The sequence below is a fragment of the Eretmochelys imbricata genome, chromosome 13, assembly GCF_965152235.1.
Source record: "Eretmochelys imbricata isolate rEreImb1 chromosome 13, rEreImb1.hap1, whole genome shotgun sequence".
Lineage (NCBI taxonomy): Eukaryota > Metazoa > Chordata > Testudines > Cheloniidae > Eretmochelys > Eretmochelys imbricata.
Window position 1 is genome coordinate 800,498 of NC_135584.1, and position 25,885 is coordinate 826,382.

General features: G+C 61.0%; 1 protein-coding gene across 1 annotated transcript in view; it reads right to left on the reverse strand.

Moving 5' to 3' along the window:
• The window catches only part of SLC12A5 (solute carrier family 12 member 5), a 111,408-nt gene that overhangs the window by 47,319 nt on the left and 38,204 nt on the right, over positions 1–25,885 (reverse strand). The window contains exons 2-6 of the mRNA XM_077831827.1: positions 9,034–9,128; positions 8,123–8,254; positions 5,818–5,964; positions 3,651–3,705; positions 98–228 (exon numbers count right to left, since the gene is read on the reverse strand). Coding sequence (XP_077687953.1) covers positions 98–228; positions 3,651–3,705; positions 5,818–5,964; positions 8,123–8,254; positions 9,034–9,128 — 560 coding nt within the window. The remainder of the gene's footprint in view (positions 1–97; positions 229–3,650; positions 3,706–5,817; positions 5,965–8,122; positions 8,255–9,033; positions 9,129–25,885) is intronic.

Genomic DNA, 25,885 nt, shown 5'->3' on the forward strand with positions numbered 1-25,885 from the left:
GAGTGCCAGGCCAGAAGGCTGCTGGGTTACGGCCCCGTGGGGCCTGCGGGAACAGCCTCCCCCAGTGCCCGCTCAGAGGGGCCCCAGCCACACTCACCAGAAGGATCTCGATGGTGCCCAGGATGTACATGGCTCCCGCGAAGGTGGTGCCCAGGTAGAAGCACAGCCCCACGGCCCCGCCGAACTCGGGCCCCAGAGAGCGTGAGATCATGTAGTAGGAGCCCCCCGCTGGCAAAGAGAAGAGCAAAGGGGGTTGGGTCCCGCTGCAGGAGCCCGGCACACGCCTGCTTTCTCAGGAACAGATCCCTTTGCACCCTGCCGGTGTGCGTCTGCCAGGCCGCTCGGGGGCACCAGGGCCATGTCCCAGCTCCAGCTCTCCTTCCTCATGCCAGGGGAAGCCACTGTGGGTCCAGCAGAGGCCACTCTTGCCAGGCAGGAGCCGGCAAGGGGGCAGGGCGAGCACAGGGCCTGAGCTGGGGGCGGGGGGGTAGGGCTGTCTCCCTCCCAGCAGCAGGAGGGAAGGGGTCCCCTGGAGACCCTGCCAGACCCTCACGCCTTGGCTCACGCTGAGTGGTCTCTGGGCAGAGTGGGGGCAGCTGCCAGGCTGGGCTGTCCCACCTGTGCGGAGCTGACAGGCCGCAGATCGCCTGCAATCCCGCAGCCCCAGGAGGCAGCGGCTGGGCTGCGGACATGTGCTCTGCCAGCTGAGGCAGGCTCTGGGTCCCTGGGGAGCCGTGGCTGAAGGGCCTGCTGCAGCGGGTGAGAAATCCAGGAATGACATCGCTGGACACAGAGCTGTCAGCGCTCAGCCAGAGCCAGGCCACCCAGCCCGGCCCGGTGGGGACAGGGCCCAGGGGCTCTAGCAGCCCCAGGCAGGCGCAGCCATGCACCGAATGCAGTCCTGGGACACAGGGTAACCCCAGCCCCAACTCAGCATCATCCAGAGCTAATTCACTGAACAGCAACGTTCTGAACAAGCTGCTTTGCCCTGCCCCGCTCAGCGCGCCGTGTGGCTGGGGAGCAGAGAGCACCCCGGGAAGACCTTGTGCCAGCTCGGCCCATTGCTCCCCTACATCCCCATGGCCTGACCCCCAGCCGCCCTCCCTGGAGTCTCAGCCCATTGCTCCCCTACATCCCCATGGCCTGACCCCCAGCCACCCTCCCGGGGGTCTCAGCCCATTGCTCCCCCTACAGCCCAATGCCCCTACCTCCAGTCGCCCTCCCTGAGGTCTCCACAATCTCCCCACCAGTCTTTGCAGGCAGTTACCATGTGGCAGATTCAGCTCATTAGTCTTTTCTCCTCACTCAGTGAGGAGACCCACATCTGGCTTGGGCCTGTGGGTCTCCTCACTCACCCTGCCCATGGTGGGTCATTTACATCTATGCCAAGCCAGTGTGAATGTGGCTGCCCAGGGCCATGCAGCTCCCCAGGGGACATTTCATGAGCTATTTTGTGTAACCATAAACTCCAGCTTCAGGAGAACCAGGGGTACATGCAGCCCTGGAGCGACACGCTGAGTTTATCTCTGGGGCAGCGGAGGGCTGGCTTCCCCCACACTGGCTGTGCCCTGCCTGAGGCTCGCTGTCATGGGGGGGCTGCCTATGGTCCAGCTGGTTCTGTGCCTCCCTGCTGCCTCTGCCCATTAGTTCCGAGCGGGTAGGTGAGCTTCTGATGTGGGAGCTGGTCCTGAGACCCAGCACACTCATTGCACACAGGACCACTAAACAGCCGCCTGAGGGGACCAGCTGTTAACCCCTGCTGAGCTGGGCTGGATTCATTCTGGTGCCCTGCCTGGAGAAGACTCTGAAGCGTGACAGTGACTCCCTGAGCCAGCCACTCCCTGGAGCACTAACGGGACACAGGGCAAAGTTTGGATTTGGGAAGATCAGTTATTAAATCCAGTTCTGCCCTTTGGGGGCTCACCCAGCCGGGGTCTCCCTGCTTTGCACCCCCACTGCCTCTGTCTGCTTACAAACCCCCTAATGTTCCCCACCGTCTTCTTAAACAGACAGCTCCCATTAATCCAAGTGCAGCACTAAAAACACCACAAACAAGAAGCAACATCCAAATTCACCCCTCAAAACAATGTGCTGCAGCATAAAATCATTCCCAGAACGATTCCCTGGCCCTCCCGTTCCACGCCACACATCCCACCCACACCCCTCTCAGCCCACCCGTCGGCAGCACATTTGCAGGCTCACCCTTCGGATTTGCAGCACAGCCCGGCTCTAGGTGGGAATGCTGTTACCCTGTACGAAAAGCAGCCCATCGGGGGAGACACAACTCACACCGTGTCACCGGGTTACCCAGCTACAGAGGAGCTGGCATTAGAATGCTGGGTCTCTGGCTTCCAGGCTCTGGGAGCAGCATGTTGGCTAGTAGTTAGAGACATCACAGCCCAGTGCAGCAGTGTGACGAAGTGGGGGAGATTCCTGGTTTCCTTGTTTCCTATGGGTTTTTCCCCCCTTGGTTTTCCTATGGTTTCTATGCAGAGGGAGTGGGACTCAGTTTCCCTGGGGGTTACCAGTTTAACAAGGTGATGGGAGAGGGAGTTTGTTGTTCCAGAGGACTGGCAGGGAACGTGGGACCCCAGCCAACGGGCTGGTGACCCAGAGGCCCAACTCAGGAGTCACAGCCAGTTATGGCCAGTGGGGAAACAATGGGCTGCGAGGACCCCCGGGGACCCAACCAACCGGTCCCAGCTAGAGGACCCTGTTTACGACCCTGTTTACCTGGAGAGAAGACAATGGACAGGGGCGGGACTTGGGGCCGGGGATCTCAGCTGCCCAGCGGGGAAGCAGGGGGGCTCTGGGCTGGAGGGAGGGAGCAGGCAGAGCCCAGCTGGATGCAGGGGAGACTTGGATGTGCTGTGCTGAGGGAGGCCAGGCCTGAGGCCCTGAGAGTTTCCTGTGCTGGGTTCAGCGCTCAATAAACCCTCCTGTTTGACACTGACTGAGAGTCACTCAGGTCTAGAGAACAGGGTGGCATCATCCCCTTCGGGGAGTGGAGGTCCCAGGGATCCAGAGTGAGTGGTCTCTGTGAGGGGACCCACAGCGGGAAACAGGCGTGCTAAGGCTCAGAGAGGGGTGGCTTGAGGAGGTGGAGGGGCTTAACCCCGAGAGAGAGTGGACCCCCGGGAAAAGGGCTGTCTCACTGAAAGGGGCACCCCGCACGGACCGCAGGGGCCAAGAGCGGGCACGATCGGTGAGTCCGTGACAAGCCGTACCACTGCTTGGCTCTCTGCAGAAGCAGAATCTGGTCTTTTGGGAGCTAAAACTGCCACTTAGCTAAATGACAGCGCTAGCCACTGGCTGGGGGCAACTAGCCCCATAGGTGGACTAGCCACTGGCTGGGGGTAACTAGCCCCATAGGTGAGCCAGCCACTGGCTGGGGACTCTCTGTCACAGGGGTTAGACAAGCCCAGAATACAGCATGTTCCTTCCAAGAGCCAGTGGGTGACGCACATGGGCCTTTGGTCTCTCCCACCAGAGACTGAGGGTCTACGGCAGCTCTGCCTGTGCAGGGTCGTAGCTGTGGAGTGGGTGGCTGGGAGCTAGTGTCCCTGTGACTGGGGGAGGAGGCTGGGGGAGGAGGCTGATGCAGTCAGGGCGATGATGTGCAGCGGGGAGAGGGAAAGCCCTCGCCCTACCTGGCACAACACCGTTCGTAGCGATGGCACTCATGGAAATGGCCGTCAGCATCGTCTGCAGAGAGGAAAACCATAGTGTTAGATTTCAGAGTAACAGCCGTGTTAGTCTGTATTCGCAAAAAGAACAGGAGGACTTGTGGCACCTCAGAGACTAACCCATTTATTTGAGTATGAGCTTTCGTGAGCTACAGCTCACTTCATCGGATGCATGCTGTGGAAAATACAGAAGATGGTTTTTATACACACAAACCATGAAAAAATGGGTGTTTATCACTGCAAAAGGTTTTCTCTCCCCCCACCCCACTCTCCTGCTGGTAATAGCTTATCTAAAGTGATCACTCTCCTTACAATGTGTATGATAATCAAGGTGGGCCGGAGAAAACCTGGATTTGTGCTGAAAATGGCCCACCTTGATTATCATACACATTGTAAGGAGAGTGATCACTTTAGATAAGCTATTACCAGCAGGAGAGTGGGGTGGGAGGAGGTATTGTTTCATGCTTTGTGTGTATATAATATCTTCTATACTTTCCACAGTATGCATCCGATGAAGTGAGCTGTAGCTCACGAAAGCTTAGGCTCAAATAAATGGGTTAGTCTCTGAGGTGCCACAAGTCCTCCTGTTCTCCTAGTGTTAGAGGCACCCTGGAGCCATGCTGTCTCCTGTGCCCCAGTGGGCCGGGGGCCAGGAATAATGCAACACCTGGGAGGGGAGCAGTAATTACTGACCTGGAGGTGTGTCACAAGTGAGAGGGGTCAGGAATCGGGAAGGTGTTTGCCTGCATGAATGACACCAGTATGTCACTTTGTCGTGGGGCAAGAGACAAGCAAAGGGATTGACATTAAACCCGTGGTTGAGTTTTCCGAGCTGGAAGTTGAATTCAGCCCCAGGGTTATTCCCCAGGCGCTCCACCCCTGGGCTGTGGGTCCCAGCATGCCAGCTCCTGCCCAGTTTGCTCCTGGGTGAGCTAAAGCTTCAGAAGTGATCCCTCCAGGAGGGAGCTGGGACCCTTTGGAAGAGAGGCTCTCAGATTGCAGCGCATTGGAGGGCTGCCCAGGGCTGCTCTCCTCAGTAAGGTCTGGTCTGCATGTCAGACCTACGTTGGTGTAACGATGTCGCTTGGGGTGTGAAAAATCCACAGCCCTGAGTGACGCAGTTACACTGACCTAGCCCCCGGTGTGGACAGCGCCGGGTCCACCGACATAGCTACAGCCTCTCAGGGACGTGGATTAACTATGCCGCCGGGACAGCTCTCTCCCATCGGCTCTTTAAACACTACTGGGGCACAGCTGCACCAAAGCAGCGTTTGACGTGTAGACGTGCCCTCAGCATGTGACCTGGTTCTTCTTGCTCCGGCATGGCTGCCGTGGCTATTGGTAGCAGAGGGCTGATGGGAGGGCAGGTTGCCCTGCAGCATGGCCCACACCAGGAAAAAGGGTTTTAACATGAGGCTTTCCTGGCCTCTGGCAACCCTGCTGCATGTGGGGGGGGGGCGGGGGCACCATCTTGGAGGCGGGGCCCCATTTCCATCCAGCTGTAAAACTGCCTGAACTGCACACAAAAGAGCTCTCTCGTTGCATTGCACAGGGCGGGAGACGGCCCACAAGAAGGGGGTGCTGGAATATCAGATTCTGATCCCAGGAAATAAAGTCCCCAAGAAGTAGCTGCTCCCCTCAGTGCGGCCCCCAGGCAGCACACTCCTGCCCGTCTCCAGGATTGATAGAATTGGGACTAGCTTCTGGCTTGTAAAGGCTGGTTTCTCAACAAGGTGATGGGTTTGGTTTATTAGCTGTGTCAGCATTCAGTGTTCCCATCTCGTTCCCTAGTAACAGGTGGCTGGCTGTCTCCAGTCCTCTCTTTCGCTGCAGTCTCCCTCCCCCCAGCACTGGAGTGGGGCTTCTTCCTGACTCCTAGGCTGAGCCATGTTCATGCAAACAGGGGAGGTGAATTATTCCTCCCTGCAGGTCCGAGCGGGCCCTGCCACTCCCAAGGAACTCCAGCCCTTGGCCGGAAGGGAGAGAAGAATGAGCTAGGCCTCTCCATTCAGTGCTGGGCTCTGCCCGTCTCGTCTAACCCCACCTGGACGGGACACTCCGTGCTGCACAGCAGAGCTTACAGCCCTGGGGTGACGGCTGCACGGCAGGGCGGGGTAACGCCATCACTCACGCAGGAGCAGCAAAGGATGACCATGCAGAATGACTCCATGATGCCAGCAATTCCCACCACCCAGGTGAGGCGCAGGAAGAGGATCACCCCGAAGATGTTTTGCAGGCAGGGCAGGTAAACGCCCATGAAAGTGCCCATCCGTGGAGCCTACAGAGAAAAGCATGGCACGATTAGCCACGAGGGAGGCAGCATCACCCCCCAGCCCCCCACCCCCGCCGAGACCAAAGGGCCTCTTGAAATGTTTTTCCCTGGGAGGGTCAAGTCCCTGGAAACACGGTGCAGCGACAACTGGGGCTGGGGAGTCACGACCAAAAGAAATGGAGGGGCTCATTTGCTCCATGCCTCGCCATGGCAGCTGTGGAGAACAGTTCAGAGGGGGGGGCTCAGACCTCGGCTGGGCAGAGCAAAGGAGCAGCATGCAGCGCTGGCAAGGGGAGCTCCAAGGCAGGAAACCGCATCCGAGACAGCAGGCTCTTCCGTCCTCTGCAGCGGCCAGGTCAGCGCCTGCCTCCAGGCACGGGGCGTGCATGGAATACGACAGGGAGAGCGAGTGAAAGGATGCAAACACGGTCGCTGCAGAGGATCGGCTACAGCCACCCTGCTGGAGACAGGCCTCTGCCACCCTACTTGCTGCTGTGCTCTCTCTGCACAGCTGCAGGGCCTTTCGTTCCAACAGCAGCAAGGCTGACTCCGCCCCGCTCCTCTGCACGGGGCTCCCGAGACGCCCCCAAACCCGCCAACGGGGGTTCGGTCTCAGGGGATCAGAGCCGTTCATTTCCCTGTTGGCACGGTGCCAGCTGCAGCCCACATTGCCCCTCGCCGTGTGACCGCTCACAAAGGGAGCCGGCAGGAAATCGCAGGGACAGGTTGACGCAGGCAGGGTGGCCAGACAGCAAGGGTGAAAAATCGGGACGGGGGTGGGGGGTAATAGGAGCCTATATAAGAAAAAGACCCCAAAATCGGGACTTTCCCTCTAAAATCGGGACATCTGGTCACCCTAGGCGCAGTACACTGGGAACTTGCTCCCGGCTGTGACGCTTTGCAGCCCACAGTGCTGGTGGCTCCAGGCTGCCCACTTAGGGCCTGGCTACGTCAGAGAGCTCCGTGGATCGCAATGCACCTGGCTCAAACACAGCCCACCCGGGGCCACGGACACCAGTGGTCCAAGCCACTGGTGTCTGTGGCAGGGAGGCAGGGGGCCATGGCAGCGGCCTGGGGTAGCCGTGCCCCAGTGACAGCCCAGGGCAGCCCGTGAGCACTTCGGAAAGCCTGGTGCTTGGGGATCTCTGGCGGAAGCGATGCAGACACCAGGCGCCTCAGAAGGGTCAGGTGCACCTGGGCCCATGGCAGCGCCCTGGTGATCTTGGCAGCAGCAGCATGAGCCACGTGCTACCCACCTGCTACTGCAGCAAGGACTGGGAGCTGCGGGAGGGCCCCACTCCATGGAGGAAGGCCCAGCTGAGGCGGTAGGACAGGCCTGGACCCTGCCCTGCGAGCCCCAGGGAGCAGGAAGTGAGAGCGTGGGAATTCCTGAACTCCCACAGCTGCAGAGAACCTCACTCAGGCCAGAAAATGCAAATTGAAACCAGGAGCCTCCAGATCCGAGCAAGCGGGAGCTGCTGGGCCCCTAGCCCCTGGGCGGGAAGCCTCACTGCCCGCCCAGGGACTCAATGCAAAGCCTGTGTGAGTCCTGCAGGGAGAGGGCTAATCCCACTCGCTTGCCCGCTCCCTTGGCCATGTCTGTGTGACTGTGCCATGGCTTAGCACCAACGTCAAGGGGCAAGCCCCTTGGGAGAGAACCCATGGCCCAACGGCCCCTGAGAGCAGCCACAGAGAACCCCACCGCAGTGCCCCCCCCGATCCCCCCACCAGCAGCCCCAGAGAACCCCACCCCAGATCCCCCCACTAGCAGCCCCAGAGAACCCCACCGCAGTGCCCCCCCAGATCCCCCCACCAGCAGCCCCAGAGAACCCCACCGCAGTGCCCCCCCAGATCCCCCCACCAGCAGCCCCAGAGAACCCCACCCCAGTGCCCCTCCAGATTCCCCCACCAGCAGCCCCAGAGAACCCCCCACACCACCCCACCAGCAGCCCCAGAGAACCCCACCCCAGTGCCCCCCCACCAGCAGCCCCGAGAACCCCCCCAGACCCCACCCCACCAGCAGCCCCAGAGAACCCTACCCAGTGCCCCCCCAGCCAGCAGCCCCGGAGAACCCCCCCAGACCCCACCCCACCAGCAGCCTCAGAGAACCCCCCCAGACCCCCCCATGGCAGCCAGCGCTGGAGCCCGGTGCCGAACCCCTCACCTGTACAGGTTTCTTTTTGGCCCCGTCGTTGTTCTCCGCCTCCTCATGCTCTCGGCTGCCCTGTGGCAGGTTGGTGTAGTTCACGAGGCCACTCAGCAGGGACGAGACCATGGGGCTGGTGTCCATCTCTTCCTGTTAGGGGCAGTGACAGGTGAGGGCGAGACCTGTCCTGAGCCAGCCGCACCCTCCCTCCACGCTGCCCCCCCCCCCACCCGCGGTCCCTCTGCTCGGTGCTGTGACGAAGCGGGACTGTTCTTAATGTTTCCTCTGAATAGTGTGGGGGTGCCTCAGTTTCCCCTTTGCAGTTCTTAAGTATCTAGGGGGTGGGGTAAGGGTGTATGATCGTTGCAGAGCCCTAGAGGGCAGGTGTGTGCAGGGGTCTGGACACAGAGAACGACCGACACCCTGTTTCCTGGCAACTGATGGCCTGGGCCCTTCCCCCCTGCAAGGTGAGAGCTAAAGGGTTGGAGATCAAAGGAATCAGGTGCCCTCCTGGCCTGGGAAAGGGACAAAGCCCAGAGGAGGAGGGGCTGGAGGGAGTTTCAGTTGGGGGCTGGCTGGAGACATGGCGTGAAGTGCAGACGCAGTTGTCTGGCTCACTGCCCCATGTTCCTGTCGTCTAATAAACCTGTTTTCCTGGCTGGCTGAGAGTCACGTCTGTCTGTGAAGTTGGGGGGCAGGACCCTCTGGCTTCCCCAAGACCCCGCCTGGGTGGACTCGCTGTGGGAAGCGCATGGAGGGGCAGAGGATGCTGAATGCTCCGAGGTCAGAGCCAGGAAGGGGGAAGCCATGTGAGCTGTGTGTCCTGCAGACAAGCTGCTCCCAGAGAGGAGACTTCCCCAGAGTCCTGACTGGCTTCATGGGGAGCAGTTCCAGAGCATCACCCGGGGACTCCGTGACAGGTGCCCTACCTCGAAGAGGGCCATGTTCTTCCCGTCATACTCCTTGCCCTTCTCCAGGTCTGTGCTGTTGATGAAGGGGCTGCTCTCCTTGGGGTTGCCATCACCTGCAGAGACTCACAGAGATCAGGGCTTGGGCCAGTCACCCCCTCTCCCAGCCAGCAGCCCACACCATGCCAGCTTGCCGGCTCACCCACCCTGCTAGTACTGCTCCCACCCAGCATCGGCTGCACAGAGCTCCAGTCACCCCAGCCATCCCCTGGGAGCATGGTGAGAAGCTGAAAGCAGGGCCCCAAGCCCAGCATGGCCCCACCTGCCAGGAGTCATCGGGGATCCACAGCCCTGATGCCAAGGACAGCTGGGATTCTCAGGAACACGTGAGTGAGAGGCCGAATCTCTTCCGAACGCACCATCCAGGGCTGGCTCAGACCACTGACCCGGGCCATCAGTGCCCAGGTAGGGGTACACGGGCACTGCTGGGACTGGGGGGAGAGTGACTGCTCCTGACACCCAGCCATGCCTCGACTGCAGGGGACAGAGCCAGGGAAAGCAGCCAGTGTCCCTGGACAGCCTGGCCTTCTCCACCAGAGTCCCCTGCCTAGACACTACTGGGATTTATGGCCAGCACTCCCAAGCTGCACCCCTTGCTGCTCCTGCCGGAGCCTGAGCCCCCCAGCACCACTGCTTAAAGTCACTGGGCAGCCGCCCGGGAGGGAGGCCTGGTGGGTATTAGACTCAGAGCAGCAGGCTCTGTGCCCTGAGCCCCAGCAGAGGGAGTCATGCTCCCAGCCCCCATGGAAGGGGATCCACGCCCCGGCACCAGCACTGGGTTTCCCACCCCCATGCAAGGGGATCCGTGCCCCAGCACCAGCACTGGGATTCCCAGCCCCTGTGCAAGGGGATTTCCAGACCCCTGGTGTACAGTCCCTAATGTACTTAAGGCATCTCTGCCGGTTTGCTCTGTGGGCAGTGAGTGCTGAGAAAAGAGGCAAAATCCTGGCTCCAGAGCACAGGTGGGTGCGTAAGAGGGCACTGGGGCAGCCCGGCCTGGCAACTGGGCAGGGGGCAGTCAGACGGAGCAGGGCTGGTCTGCCAGGAGAGTGGGCTAACTACGCACAGCCTTGGCCCAGACCCCACCGTGTCCCCCACATGTGGAGAGCCAGCAGCCCCGCAGCCTGAGCAGAGGGGAGGTTGCCAGAGCAGCGGCCTCAGGGCGCTCCCCCCACAGCCCAAGTACCCAGGCCCCACAGAGGGACAGCGCATGCACCAGCCTCTGCACTCTGCGCCCCATCCCCACCCAGGCACGGCACCCACCCAAGCTTCAGGGTCATGGGACTGCAGCCAAAGAGCACAGACATCAGTTGAAGTGAGTCGTGTGCACCCATGATGGGAACAGGCCCTGGCCCGGCGCTCCCCCAGGCCAGACCCAGCCACGACAGAGCCACGGCCTATTCTGCCCATGTGTGGGGGCCCTCTCCTGGGAGCCAGAGCTGCCTCTGGGATTGGGCCCAGGCTGGCTGCCCCTGAAGGCAACGCAGAACTAAAGAATTGTTGAGTGGCCCCTGGGGTACAGCCCACATGGGAAGCACTGCAGAGCAATGGGGCCGCCAGCTGCCAGGGAGACCCGCTCCGTCTGTAGCTCTGTGAGGGGAGAGCAGCAGGTCTGGAGGCTGAGAAGGATCTTTTGGGGGCCGCGTGGGAATGGGCTGAGCAGTGTAGCGACGGGACCTGTTGGGGGCGCCAGGTCCAGCTGGAGCAGGGTGATGCTCACAGGTTCTCTGGCAGAGGCCTGGCTGTCTGCAGCACAGACGACCTCGCTCTGAAGGACCAAGAGCCAGACATAGCAGTAATGAAAAGTGCAGAGCCGCGGAAAGAACTCAGGGTGGGAGAGCTGCAGCTGGGACAGGTGCAAGGGGAGTAGTGTGTTTTGAGGAGCACGGGCGCAACCAGGGAGCAGCAAAGAGGGGTGGGACTGAGCAGCCCCAAGAACTGCTGCGAGCCCAACCACAGAGCAGCTGCCCCAGTGAGCTCCTGCGTGCCAGCCCCACCCTGAGCGCCCGCGGGGGAGCCCACCGAAGCAGGCCTGGGAATTGGCCGAGATCCACCCAGACCCCGGGGACATTGGCAGCTGGAATCCAATGAGAGCAACTCACTCGCCTACGCAGCCCGCTTGGGACAGAGCTGTCTGCGCCCGCTTCAGGGGAAGGCTGGAGCTCCTGGGGGTCTCTCAGGGGCAGGGAGACATGGACTGCTCAGGGGGAACCCCGACACCAGCTGTGCACAAAGCACCCCAGGGGACAGGCAGAGCGAGTCCACGGACAGGGACAGCGCGGCCTGTGGCGCTGGGAACCCGCTGACAGCCTGGCACAGCACTGCTCTCGATGGCTGGGTTCAGGTCAGGGCCTCACAGAGCCAAGGAACTGGGTGTGACGCAGCAGGGAGGGGGGCGGACTGACCGGGGAATGGCGTCTAGTTCTGCTGGGACTGTCTGCACAGGGGATGGGAGAGCAGGGGGTGAATCCACTGGAGTGAGGAGACCTGAGCCTGTCACCTGAGCTGGGAGAGGGTTGGGCCCAGGTGACACCTTTGCCCGGGAAACTGGACAAAGGCTGCAGGAGAGAGCCTGCTGGAGGGGTTTTGGTTTCAGTTTTGTGCTGGGTGGTGGAAAGCAGGGGAACCCCAAGGCTGGAGTCTAAACTCCCTGCTCCCCAGAAGGACTTAAGTGAGGGCTCCTGGTTGTACCCACAAGCTCTGTTTTAGACTGTGTTCCTATTGTCCAATAAACCTTCCGTTTTACTGGCTGGCTGAGAGTCACAGTGATTCCCAGGAAGAGGGGTGCAGGGCCCTGACTCCCCCACACTCCGTGACTGGGCAAGGGGCAGAATTTTCAGACCGCTCTGCGATTCCCAGGTCTCTCCAGAGGGAACTCCTTGCTCCCCGGGGGAGGAACAGTAGCCACCTGGCTTCGGTGCTTTGGCTGCATCCAGTAGGTTTTAGCACATGCCCCTGCCGAGGAACATGCCAAGTGCAGCCTGTCCCCTGTGGGGTTCCTCGCGCCCCAGGAGAACCTCACTCAGCGGCTGCAGAGCCGATCGGAGGCCGAGCACAGCTCCCCTGGCAGTGGCAGGGCCTGGGGTGGGCCCACGTGCTCTCAGCCAAGGGAAGGGTCTGCCTTGGACATGGAACCACAGGTTGCAGTTTAATGAAACCAATGCTGCCCAGCCACACAGGGCTCTGTCAGCTCCTGTCACAGGAGAACCACCAGTGCTAACAAACAGGCCCAGCAAGGCCTAGACAGCCTCCATATCCCTGCCAGCCCCATGCCATGGCCAAGAGCTGGGCAGCCCCCAGGGAGTGAGAGGAGGAGGAGAGGAAGCTCCTGTTCTGCCGAGCTTTGGTCCAAACACACCCAGCGCCCTGACAGAGGGGACATGCTGCTGCCATTACCCAGCCCAGGGCCCCAGCGCTCGGCAAGTCCCAGCAATGCTCCCTGCTGTGTGGGAGAGAAGCCCACTGACCCCCAGGATGCTGCGCAGGGCCCAGGACGCCCGTCTATGCCCTGGGCTGAGTCCCAGCCCATTATGTAGCTGCGCCACGTGGGGCTCAGCTGTCCAGAGTGCAGAGGGGCAGAGAACACGCTGTCACAACACAAGCGGCCTCACTTACTGGTGTCACGGGACTGCAGTGCCCCGAGTCTGCTGCACGCCACAGCCTGCAAGGAGCCTGGGTGACCAAGATGTGATGATGTGATGCAGCAGGGAGGGGGGAGTGCTGACCTGGGAATATGCCCTTGGGATGGGAGACCTGAGAGCCTGTCACCTGAGCCAGGAGGGGGAGGGGAGGGGGAGGTAACACCTCTGCCCAGGAATGTGGATGGAGGCTGCAGCAGGGAGCCTGCTGAGTGGGTTTAGTTTCAGTTTGGGGCTGGGTGGAGGAACGCAGGGAACCCCAGGGCTGGGGTCTAAGCTCCCTGCTCCCCCAGAAGGACTTGACTGAGGGGTCCTGGTTGTACCCACAAGCTCTGTTGTGGACTGTGTTCCTGTTGTCCAATAAACCTTCTGTTTTACTGGCTGGCTGAGAGTCTCAGTGGATCCCAGGAAGAGGGGTGCAGGGCCTGGACTCCCCACACTCCGTGACACAAGTGGGAGTATTTTGTAATATTGTTATGAAGCCTATGTGTGCCTCAGTTTCCCCTATGTGCTGCACTGTTACCCAGTGACGCAAAAGAACTGTTTGCTCTCAGGACAGGCTGAGGTATGTGGGTGTCCCTAGTCTGGGTCGAGGTCTCGATATCAGCGGAGCGGCTGAGAAGACCATGGCGAATCCAGTCGCCAGGACATGGACACCTAGCAACCAGAGGGCTGTGGCCTTCCCCACCTCTCCTAGGGAGCTGAACAACGGTCCCCAGCTCCAGAGCAGAGGACAGGAGAGGTGGGGGAGGAGAGCTGGCTGCTGAACCGAGCCGGGGCTCTCACCCAGGTCTGACCAAGGAGGAGACAGACAGAGCTTGAACCAAGGGGTCCCAACAGCTTGGCTGGGCGCTGGGCTAAGCAGACTGGACTGTGCTTTACCCTTCAGTTCTCTGTGCTACCCTAAGGCCTGCCTGGGCCCTGTGCCAGCTAGCGAATAAACCCGACTGTGGGACAGCGCTGTGTGAGCGTCACTGCCCATGCTGGGCGAGGGACGTCCATACGCGTCTCCCTCAGGGACTTGCTGACGGAGCTCCCGGGGGCTGCAAGCCCAGAGGTTGTGTGTAGCTGCACGGCCTACCCTGGAGGAAGAATGAGAGGCCTAGGGCACACCAGAGGGGTTCGTCCTAGACCGCTCCGAAGATGGGGCCATACACCAACCCTGTGGGGCCGTGACACCCTGTCCGTGCCCTCCCCAGAGGAGGTACAGCCTGTTGGTGACGTTATTCACAATGGACAGAAGCAAGCAATTCCAAACCACACGTCACGTTCCCAGAGCAAAGGATGCTTGGGCAGCGAGAGGGAGACGGGCAAAGGGAGCCCAAGACCCCTTGCTGCCCTGCAACAGCAGAAAACAGGCCGCGCACCACGTGTGTCAATCACAACCACCAGAGAACTGCAGCCTCGGCAAACATGGCAACCAGCCTCTAACTCCTGGCTCAGCTGCCGTGCCTGCCTGAGGTAGTGATTCATCGTCTGCGGTCCGTCTTCCTCAGGCGTGGCACCCCAAGGCCGAAGTGCTTGGCGGGGCAAACTACCTGCTGTCCACAGCATTGGTGCAGGAGCGCTGTTTGCCTAGTTACTGCAGGGGGGTTAGAGCTTCATACGCCGCAGCAAGGCAAAGCCTGGTACAGATCTTCACCGGGTGTAAAGTGACAGTGGCTGAGGATCTGGCCTCAGCTCCTAACCCAGCCAGCAGCTCAAGGACTCTGAGCACAGCCAGTCTACAGCCCAGCCCTGCGGTACCGAGCCCCACACAAGCTGCAGCTCTGCACACACCCCTGGGGGACAGCATCACCCCCATTTTACAGAGAGGAGCTTGGGCACAGATCTCAATGGGTGCTAGGCACTTAAATCGCTTGGAGGTTCTGGGCCAAGGTGGCATGCTTAAGGCCACTCAGGGAGCCTGTGGCAGAGTCAGGGACTGAACCCCCAGGTCTCTGGAGTCCCAGGCCTGCACCCTGCCCACCCCAGCTTGTCACACCTGTCAAAGGAAACTGTGGGCCTGCAAATCAGCCCACTGCCACTTCAGTGCCTGACTTGAGAGCCCAACCTGTCCCAGAGTGACAGAAAAACCAAGTCAGAGCATCAGACACCAGCAATCTTACCTGCCTACCGTAATCCCAGCTGAACCGCCACATACGTGTTAGTCTAACCTCTGGTTACTCCTCACCTCACACACACAAATCCTAGGTTGTAGTGACAGTTTCACTCAGCACCATACACTAGTGTGAAGAACACAGGTGGTCTGTATAGCTTTTTATGTACTATCCTTTTGTACGAAGGAATCTGTCAGAGTGCAGCCAGATTGCTTGGTTGTAGCTCACTTTTCATTTACAAATATTGTACAGAATGCGTATTATATAATAGCCACATGCGGGCATGCACATGGACACATGCACACCCATCCAGCTCAACTTTCTTAAAAGTGTACTATCCAGAGCTCTGGGGGGACGTACAAAAATGCGATAAACTGCATATCAACTAGGACCCTTGGCCGAACGAAGTGTATGTGCCCATCACACTCACACAGGCTCAAGAGGCTCTGTATTTAGCTACATCTCTATTCAGAAACAGCCCAAGCGGCCACACTGGAATCACCCACCCCATTACTAATGAGTGAATCTCTGAAAACAAGGTTGCCAATTTCCTCCTTCCAGCCGCAGTGATGCTGCTAAGAAGCAGCAAACAGCTCAGACCAATGCAGGACAGACACCGGAACAGGATGCGCAGCCTGCCCTCACCCTCCACCCCGCGAGTGCTGCTGACTGGGACAAGAAAGAGACAAACAGGAATCTGCCTATGGACAATGCTGCCAGGCACTGTGCACTGCAGCTGTCCTAGGCAGGGGCCCAGAGGCAATCTGTTAGATTCCCATGGCTGAGCCCCAAGGGGCTTCAGCTGAGTCAGAACCTTGAGGCCTGGAGAGGAGGGTGAGGGAAGGGACACTGGAGGCTGCAGGGGGAGATCCTGCCATGATGCCTTTCTGGGGCAGAAGGGTTGTTTCATATAGAAACACAGGGTTGGAAGGGACCTGAGAGGTCACTAGCCCAGTCCCCTGCACCAAGGCAGGGCTACACATTATCTAGAACAGTGGTTCTCAACCTTTCTGTGCTGGTGACCCCCTTTGTGACCCGCTTCCTTAAATATCATTCAGTAAATGATGAATAATACTTAGAGCCCGCGTTAGGGATGGCAAGCAGGGCAACTGCCCAGAGCCCCGTGCCACAGGGGGCCCTGCAAAGCTAAGTTACATGCTTCAGCCCTGGGCACCAGGGCTCGGGCTACAGCTAGAGGCCCCCCTGTGATGTGGGGCCCCTGGGCAATTGCCCTGCTTGCCACTCCCTAATGCCAGCCCTGGTGACCCCCCTAAACTTGTCCTGTGACCCCTCCCCCAGGTTGAGAAACACTGATCTATTCTAGACCATCCCTGACAGGGGTTTGTCTAACCTGCTCTTAAACACCTCCAGTGACGGGGATTCCACAACCTCCCTGGGCAATTTGTTCCAGCACTTAACCACCCTGACAGCTAGGAAGTTTTTCCTAAAGTCCAACCTAAACCGCCCCTGCTGCCATATAAGCCCATTGCTTCTTGTCCTGCCCTCAGTGGATAAGGAGAACAATTTATCACCCTCCTCTTTATAACAATCTTCGAGGTACTTGAAGACTGTTATCATGTCCCCCCCTCAGTCGTCTCTTCTCCAGACTAAACAAACCCAATTTTTTCAATCTTCCCTCATAGGTCATGTTTTCTAGACCTTTAATCATTTTTGTTGCTCTCCTCTGGACTTTCTCCAATTTGCCCACATCTTTCCTGAAGTCTGGTGCCCAGAACTGGACACAATACTCCAGCTGAGGCTTTATCAGTGCTGAGTAGAGCAGAAGAATTACTTCTCATGTCTCGCTTACAACACTCCTGTAATACAGCTCAGAATGATGTTCACTTTTTTTGCAACAGTGTTACAAATTTTTATATTTGTAACTCATATTTAGTTTGTGATCCACTATAACCCTCAGATCCTTTTCTGCAGTATTCCTTCCTAGGCAGTCCTTTCCCATTCTGTATTTGTGCAATTGATTGTTCCTTCCCAAATGGAGTACTTTGCTTTTGTCCTTATTGAATTTCATCCTATTTATTTCAGACCATTTCTCCAGGTTGCCAAAATCATTCTGAATTCTGATCCTGCCCTCCAATGTGCTCGTGACCCCTCCCAGCTTGGTGTCACTCACGAACTTTATAAGTGTATTCTCTATGCCATTACTCAAATCATTTATAAAGACACTGACTAGAACCAGACCCAGGACAGATCTCTGTGGGACACCACTCGATATGCCCTTCCAGTTTGATTGTGAACCATTGATAACTACCCTCTGAGTATGTTTTTCCAACCAGTTGTGCACCCACCTTACAGTAGCTCCATCTGAGCTATATTTCCCTAGTTTGTTTCTGAGAAGGTCGTGAGACGATAACAAAAGCCTTACTAAAGTCGAGATATGTGACATCTACTGCCCCCCCCCAACCCCCAAGGCTTGTTACCCTGTCAGAGAAATTCCCTCCTCATAGGCACTGTGGCTTTGGGAGAGGTGTGACTGAGGAGACAGAGGGGAGCTCTAGGGAGGGCAGTCCATGCAAGGGGTGCGGTGGGAGGAGGCCCAGGGGCAGGAGTAGGAGGAAATAAATTGGCCTGGCTGTGTCTGCACTGGCTTGCAGACACTGGCAGAGCAAGAGGGGAGCGTGGGTGAAGGAAGGAAGAGAAAGACACACACAGCAGCCCCAGCGGGCAGAGGCAGGCCACAGTCCTACCTGCTATCTCCTGAATGCAACCCACCAGGGAATGAGGTGTGCAACGGGATCAGCTCCTCTGTGGGCTTCCAGCCACCAGAAGTGGAAACCCCATACAGCGGCTCTGGCTCTAACCAGAGAACAATGCTGGTACCGGTACCCACCCCCTGCACAAGGCACTATGCTGCATGCTCTGGAGAAATGGCTAGAGACGCTGGCCCCTCTTCCCTGGAGGAAGCCTCGCTGCAGGGGCAGTGGCTGCGGCTTTCTCCCCTCAGCGAATGGTGCAGGGACTTGAGTCACACGATCACGCCACAAACAAACAAACAAGCAGAAATGAAGCTGAAAATGTCCAGCGAATCCCCACAAGCCCAGGGGGAGTAGCACGTACCAGGTCTGGGAAGGGAGAGCAAGCCCCACAACTCAATCCCTGCGATGCCAACAGGGCCAGTCATTCAGAGTCCTCACCCCAGTGAGCCAGTAGGAAGAGGGCAGCCAGCCCCTGGTGGCACCGCAGGGCCGGCATGTTAGCAATGAGCTCCCCTCCCCAGAACCCCCGCTCTGCACCGGCCAGATGGAGCCAGACCTGGAGCCCAAGAACTCCTTGTCTTGGTCAGCGAGCGCCAGCCAGAGAGCTGGGCCAGGGGCGGGGGGTGCGGAGATGGATGCTGTGTATCGATTACATGACTAATCTCTCCCCAGAGGCTTGGAGAAGGAGACAACCTACCTGGGGAGATCACAGATGCCATGCGAGTGCCCCAGGCTGCATTGCCCTGTTCCCATGGCCACGCCAGGGGGATGGCGGGTAGCCGCAGCCCCTCTCTGTGGAGGGGAATGGGGCGCAGGTGGGGCGCAGTCCTCCAGCCCCGGCGCCTGGGGAACACAAGTGTCTCCAGGTGCCCCACAGCACCCCAGAGCCAGCGATGGCAGGATCCCAGCCCACCGCCCCGCCACATTGCTGCTCCCTTCAGCCCCAGGCTGCGGAGAGGCGAGGCCAGGGGAGCAGGGGGCTCCGGCGGGGCAGAGCCCGTGCCGAGAGCAGAGGCCAGGGCAGAGCAGCTCCCTTTGCCCAGCGCCTCGCCGCGCAGAGACGGGCCACAGCCTCACCGGGCTGGTTTCCATGGCAACGGAGAGCAGGAGTGAGCGGTGGACCCGGCAGCCCCGGCTCTTACTTAACGATTGCGCTGGCCCGGCCCGTGGGCCCCCTGGCTCCTGCCGCACACCGGAGGGGCCTCGGGGGCCACAGACACCCCTCGGGGGGCTCTGCACCTCCCCACGCAGCCTCCACCCAGGAGCTCCCTGCACCCCACCCCAGTCATCCCAATCTTCCCACACAGAGCCTGTGGGGCCAGCCAGCTGCTGCTGTCTGGTGTGTCACTGAAACCCCACAGGCCAGCACCTAGCCCCACATCGTACCCCCCGCCAGCACCTACCCCACATCTTATCCCCCACCAGCACCTACCCCACATCGTACCCCCCGCCAGCACCTACCCCACATCTTATCCCCCGCCAGCACCTACCCCACATCGTACCCCCCGCCAGCACCTACCCCACATCTTATCCCCCGCCAGCACCTAGCCCCACATCGTACCCCCCGCCAGCACCTACCCCACATCTTATCCCCCGCCAGCACCTACCCCACATCGTACCCCCCGCCAGCATCTACCCCACATCTTATCCCCCGCCAGCACCTAGCCCCACATCGTACCCCCCGCCAGCACCTACCCCACATTTTATCCCCCGCCAGCACCGAGCCCCACATCGTACCCCCCGCCAGCACCTACCCCACATCTTATCCCCCGCCAGCACCTAGCCCCACATCGTACCCCCCGCCAGCACCTACCCCACATCTTATCCCCCGCCAGCACCTACCCCACATCGTACCCCCCGCCAGCATCTACCCCACATCTTATCCCCCGCCAGCACCTAGCCCCACATCGTACCCCCCGCCAGCACCTACCCCACATTTTATCCCCCGCCAGCACCTACCCCACATCGTATGCCTCCTGCCAGCACCTAGCCCCACATCTTACCCACCCAGCACCTAGCCCCACATCGTACCCCCCCACCAGCACCTAGCCCCACATCATACCCCCCACACCCCACATGCCAGCACCTAGCCCCACATCCTACCTGCACACACACCAACACCTACCACCCCACATCTCCCTCAGACAGCACCTCCCCACTGCATTCCCATTTTGGCCCTTGCATGGCTGACGTCTCCCTACATTCCATGGGCAGCGATGGGCACTGAACACCGTGGGCTGGTAAAAGCCAGCCCCAAAGCCTCGGCGCAGCCAGGCTAACCAGGGGGGCAGGTGGGGTGTCCCTGAGCTCAGGGACACCCCACCTGCCCCTCCCATGGGAATGGCTCAAGCTAATCCAGACCCAGGCAGATCCTGCAGGCCTCGTCTCCTCCACCCCACATGGCTCTGGCCCAGGGAAATGCCAGGCAGCACCATGGGTCAGCGCAGGAACTGTCTCCTCTGGCCATCACGTGAGAGCGATGCCGGGAATCTCCTGTCCCCAGACACTCGCAGTCATGGGCCCTACATGTCGAGCTGCAGCCCAGGGACAGCCTGGCATGTGCGCGGTGCCCTGGTGTGCGGGAAAGATGCAGACACAGCCTGAGCTAAGGGCCAGCTCTGTGCAGGACCCTCCCCACGTGCTCCCTGCTGGGTGCAGGGCCAGACCCGGAGGGGAGAGGCTGTGGCGCCCGCAAGGCAAGAAGCCTTGTGCAGACTTGGAGGGAGGGAGCTGGGCGGGTCACAGGTGCTGCCCAGGGCAGTGTCTTAGGGCTGGCCAGGGCCAGGCAGGAGTCCCCGGGGAATAGCTAGTTTCGCTCTCCCCATCCTCACTGGGTAGGATGGGCCCTGCTGACACCTCCTGTTTGTCCCGGGGATGTGGCTGGGGCTGGGGGGGCTCCCTAGGAACTTGCCTGCTGCTCCATTCCCCAGCCGGCCCCTCTCGCTCACTGGCAAACCGGATAAATGGGAAACAGAGACCTGAGTGAAGGGGCAGTGCAGGGAGGGAGCCGTCTCAGGCCAGAGGAGGCCCACATGGGACTGTGCCAATGTAATGCCCCCCTGAGTGCCCCAGTCAAGGTGTCCTCATGCACTGGCCCTGCCAGCCCCGCCTCCCACAGCTTGGACTGCCTGTGGAGCCTGGCGGGGGCTTCACAGTCTCTCAGAGCCCCGGGGGGGGGGGTGGCTCCCTAGGGCCAGCTGTGGGACAATGACAGCGCAAGGCGCGGGAGCTGCATGGGGTAGGGGACAGAGAGAGTAGTAAATGGAGCAGGACTCTGGGGGTGGGGCGCATGCTGCCGAGAGGTCTGAGTCTCTCCTCTCTCCTTGCACAGCATGGTGCCCCCATGTGGGTCCCATGGGAGGGCCTGCTGGGCCCTCCGCCAGCCCCTGTGTCCATTCGTTGCTCAGGGCCGGAGGTGCCAGAGCTCACAGCCCCAGCAGCCCCAGGCTGCTCTCGCCGGCTCGAGCCATCCCAGCTCAGGAGTCGGTCCACGCCCCAGGCCCTGCGAAGGGGTGTGCTGGGGGTTCTCTGTGAACGGGGCTGCCCCCAGCTGGCACCAGCATGCTATTTGCACACACAGACCATCCGGCACACTCACACCGGCCTCTGACAAGCCCTTGGCCGCGGCCTGGAGAAGCTCCTGGGCTCTGGCTGCTTGTGCCAGTGACCATCAGTCATGCTGCCAGCAGTGGGGAAGGCAGGCGGGAAAGCACCTTCCCCATGAGGGCAATCAGGAGCCCGGGCTGAGGGCTGGGAGTCTGGCTGGGGCAGTACAGGCCATGTTCAGCCCACCCCCGAGATGCATGCACGCTGCCCCCCAGCCCAGGCAGTGCCAAGCCCTCTAGGGCTGGAAGGAGTTAAGCACCGCAGGCTGCCGGGGTCCCAGATGATGGATGGGCTCCCGGCTCCTGCTGGAGACCATTTTGCCGCAGAGGGGCTGGTGCAGCCTCTTCCCGGCAGCTCGTCACACCGTTTGTGGGCTGTGCGGGCACCGCAGCCAAACCAGGCACCGCAGCCCAGCTCGGATCAGCCCAACCCCGTGCCCTCGGCTCCCAGCTCTGTCTCTCTGCTCATGCTCCAGCTCCAGCTCACACTGGAGCGTCCTGACCTCAGCGAGGCCCCTGTCCACTTGACGGGCCTGAGCCACGAGCGTCTCCCCATGGATGCAGTGACACAGGGCACTGTGGCCATGACTGAGATCCTCTGACTTCTCCGGCGCGAGGGCTGCTGGGCTCAGAACCCAGCTGGCAGCGACCCTACACTCACCCGCCTGCAGGTGCCACTAGCCCAGAGCTCGGCCCAGCCCAAGCCTGAGACACAAAACCTGGGGGGAGAAAGGGGGTCAGCAGCTTGGGAAGCTCCAGGCACAAACCCCTCAGGGCTCCATGGTGCTGGGAGCTTCACATGAGCGGCTCAGGGGAGAGTGGGGTCGGACCCCCATGGCAGCTGCAGCAGTGAGCACAGCTGGGCAGGGGCACAGGGCTGGGCTGTCCCTGCTGCGGTGGTGGCCCCGAAATGAAGAGCCGGAGGAGCAAGCGCAGGCTTCGATTCCCTGCTCTAAGCTTCCCTCCCTCCCCTGGGAACACTCAACTTGAATCGGCCGTTTAATTTGCTCTGGCGCTTGGCAGGGCTCGCGGCTGGATTACTGGCAGAGAAACAACAGCCCCAGCGCGGGTATCGGCTAATCCCCTCTCAGTGCAGGGAGAACCGCCGGCTGGGGAGGGCAGAGCACAGAACACGCGCCCCAAGCTCCCTGCATGCCCAGCTACAGGGGAGGGTGCATGAGCTGCAGCATCCTCCCCCCCGCACCTGGCAGGGGCTCCTGTGGGGCTCCCTGACCTGCGCAGGGCAGCACTGAGGTGCCGTGACTGTCTCTGCCACTCCACAGCAGCGGGCGCTACCTGGGTCGAAGCAGGGCCAAGGTGGACGGCAATTTGCCCTCCTAACAGCTTTTCGTTCCATCTTAAATTGGGCTGGAAACGTCACTGCCCACTGAACATGTTACATGGAAGGGGGAAGCCCAGAGCCAGACCCCTGAGGGGCTAACTGACCAGAGCAGATCCCTGAACCCCAGGGATGGGGGGCCAGGCTGAAGAAGCTGCCTTCACTCACGGTGGGGTCAGCATGTCCTTCCCTAGCACTCCCCCACTTCCTTGTGCCCAAAGAGCACCTGGAGGGGCTGCAGGATGCTGAATAGATCAGGGGCAGAGACCCACAGCTGCCAGCCAGCCGCTCCAAGAAGCTGAGACCAGGTCTGAACAATGAGGGGCGGCTGTCTGGAGGGCCCATGGGGGTTCCACCGGGTCCAGCACGGACTCCTCCGGCCTGCAGTCAGGACAGGAGGGCAGGCCCGGGGTATGCAAGACCCAGGCTGTGTGCCCCTGTATTGTGACGGTGCCTGGAGTCTGGTTAACAGTGAGCCACTCCTCAGGCCTGGCCTGGACGCTGGAATGGGGCTATTTATAGAACGGGAAATCTCCCTGCACAGCCCCATCTGCTGTACCCACACCACGCCTCCCCAGAGCCCTGTGGTCAGCCCAGCCTTCTCCAGCAAATGCGCCCAGCTCTGGGCAGGGGGGCTGGGCCAGCCTGCATCAAGTGTGATCTGGGAGCCAGGTCCCATCAGATATGCTCAGCCTCCCCCACTCCCCTGACAAGGCCCTTTCCCCTGATCTCCTTCCTTCAGCCCCCCATGACGCCAGCATGGAACCAGCTGAGCACATGGCCAGGCTGGAGGGTGCGGGGGGGGGGCACTAGCACCTGGGCATGTGCAGCCCCATCCCACTCACTCTGGGCAATTCCCGTGTGAGCTCCACAGGCAGGGCTATGCCTGCCTGGGGCCCAACCCCGACTGAGGCCGCACACCTATACTCATCAGCAAGGTGCCCCCCCAGTGCCCAGGACAGCCCCTCCCACACCCCACCCCAGTGGAGACACACCATAACAAGCATCCCAGCTGCATCTCCCCCTTGACCATGAGCAGAGACACCCTTGCACCCTCTCCACCCCCATCGCTTGCCAACAACCTGCTGCTTCTCCATTTAATCCCCTGTATTTACCTGCCTCTTGCCCAACTGCCCCCTGCCCCCAGCAGCCCCTGAAGGTCCACGAGCTGGCTGAGCTCAGCTGGCTGAACAGGGGGGACTCTCCCCCTTCCCACGGACTGATGGTGTAGGGAAGCGCAGCCGGAAGTGCACATGAATTGGACACAGGTGCTTTCCCCTGTAGGAGACACTGGCTCCCATCCAGGCGCAGGGCAGGGGACTGGCTGGCTGCGGGGAGGGGAATGGGGCCCAGGGCCTTTCCCCTCGAGGGAGCAGGGTCTGTTTTCTGAGGCAATGGACTGTTCCCAGCCTTGAGGCCTCCCCGTGAGCCTGCAGCAGCAGGGCAGGTGCTCTGCAGATGTGGAACAGCCCGGCCACAGGCAGGAGCTGATTACCCTTTCCAAGGGGGCACAAGATGCCAGACAGCAGCTCCTGACTGAGGGCACAGGTGGGTTTCCAGCCAAGGGCCGCCAATTCCCCTGCCTTACAAGCAGCCTTGCCTGGGCTCTCCTGGCTCCTTGAGGGGCTCTCTAGACTACTGGGTACTCGGAGAGAGTCGCATCCCCATGCACTTCACCAGCCCAGCATAGCAAGACCCTCCCCTCCCCAGCTAGCTCCCTCCCTCTCCCCCACCTCCTGACAGCCCCCATTATCTGATGGGGGTCATGTCTGTGCCATGCAGGGAGGTTTTAAAGGGACTTTGTGGCATCCCAATCCTGGCAGGGCAAGGCAGGCAGCAGGGCCATGGGATGCCCATCATTGACTGGGATCCCCAATGGGGCCCAATCTTGGCTGAGCCTCTGCACACCCACTGACACATCAGAAAGGATCAAGTTTGTTCAGGACTGGGCCCCCCCACCCTGCTTGGCCCCTTACTGGCCCCGTGGAAGCTGGGCTTTGCCATCCCATGACCCAGCCAGGAACCAGCAAGGCAGAGTAGCCAGGGCAGAGGCCCCCCAGGAGAATGCTGGGGCCCCAACCCTTCCCATTTCCCTTTCTTTACACAGACCCTACAGAAGTTGGGGGGCTCTTGCTTGGAGCCCCCTCCCCCATCCGCCTTTTGCGACGCTGCATAAGCTCTGGCCCCTGGGCTGGCTCCAAGCACACAGGGGAGTGTCAGCCTGGGGGATGCGGGCGGGTCCCCAGGGGAGTGCAGGCTTTGCTGAGGGGCAGGGCCCCTAAGGGGTCAGCTGGGCCCCTCCATTCCACCAGAGCTGCTGCCACCCCCGGCCACGCAGAGCGGGGTCTTCGGTTCCAGTCTCATTACCTGACCCATGTCAGACCACCCGCTCCATCCCCCCAAACCACGGCCAGCTCCGGATTGCAGCCCAGATGCTTGGCCAGCTGCAGTTAAACCGATTCCCAGACTGCACCCACAGGGCAGACACCCCCTAGCATCCGCCGGGCTCTCCCAGGCCAGGCCGGGCACTGGCTCGAGCCAGGTGCGAGCGCAGCCTGGACACTTCTGTGGTGGCCTGGAGCGAACGGGCCGGGCCATGCTGCCTTGGGGCGCCTCGCTGCGGCTCGGGAGCCCTGGCCTGGGCCGGCCCGCACCTGCCCGGGGACAGGCCACAGAAGAGAGCTGTGAGCCAGACTGGCCCCAGCACTGGCCTCAGGGTCCCTGGGGCCAGGAAGTGGAGCTCCAGAGCAGGGTGCTGGCCCTGAGGCAAAGACGGCTCCCGCAGGGCCGGAGCTGGAGCCTCCCCCCCCCCGAGAAACGCAGGATCCAGGGAGCACGGAGCAGGTGCCCACTCCCCAAACTGGGGCTCTCCAGCGAGCTCTGTCCCCGGGACCAGGGCCTGGCTGGGGGGATCCTAAAACCCAGCTCCGTCTGACCCTCTGCTCCTAGGCACCGGGCTCCAGGTACCCTGCGCTTCCCGTCCAAGGTTCGCTTGCAGCGGCGGCTGGGCCTGGGGAAGCAGAGCCGGCCCCACTGGGCAGAGGGGCCAGGTGCCCCTGGGCACAGCTTCGGTCCCCAGGAGAGCGCAGAGCGGAATGGCTCCAGGGCAGGGAGGGCTCTGGGGCAGCCAAGGGAAGGGGCAGGCGTGAGCCACCCCCGCCCCACGGGCTGGGCTCCCCGGGGAGAAGGGCCGCCCCCCGCGCCAAAACTCCCCCTCCCAAACTTCGCGGCAGGCAGCCAGAGATTTCTGCAGCGCCTGCCCCTGCGGGCTGCTCCCGGGGCTGTGCGGGCTCAGAGGGGCGATGCGGGGGTCCAGTGCTGGCCCTGCGCGGGGTGGGCCGGTCAGGCCCCTGTCTGGCTTTACCCAGCGGTGGGGTTTACACACACAGACACCTGCAGGACGTAACGCGGGCTCGGC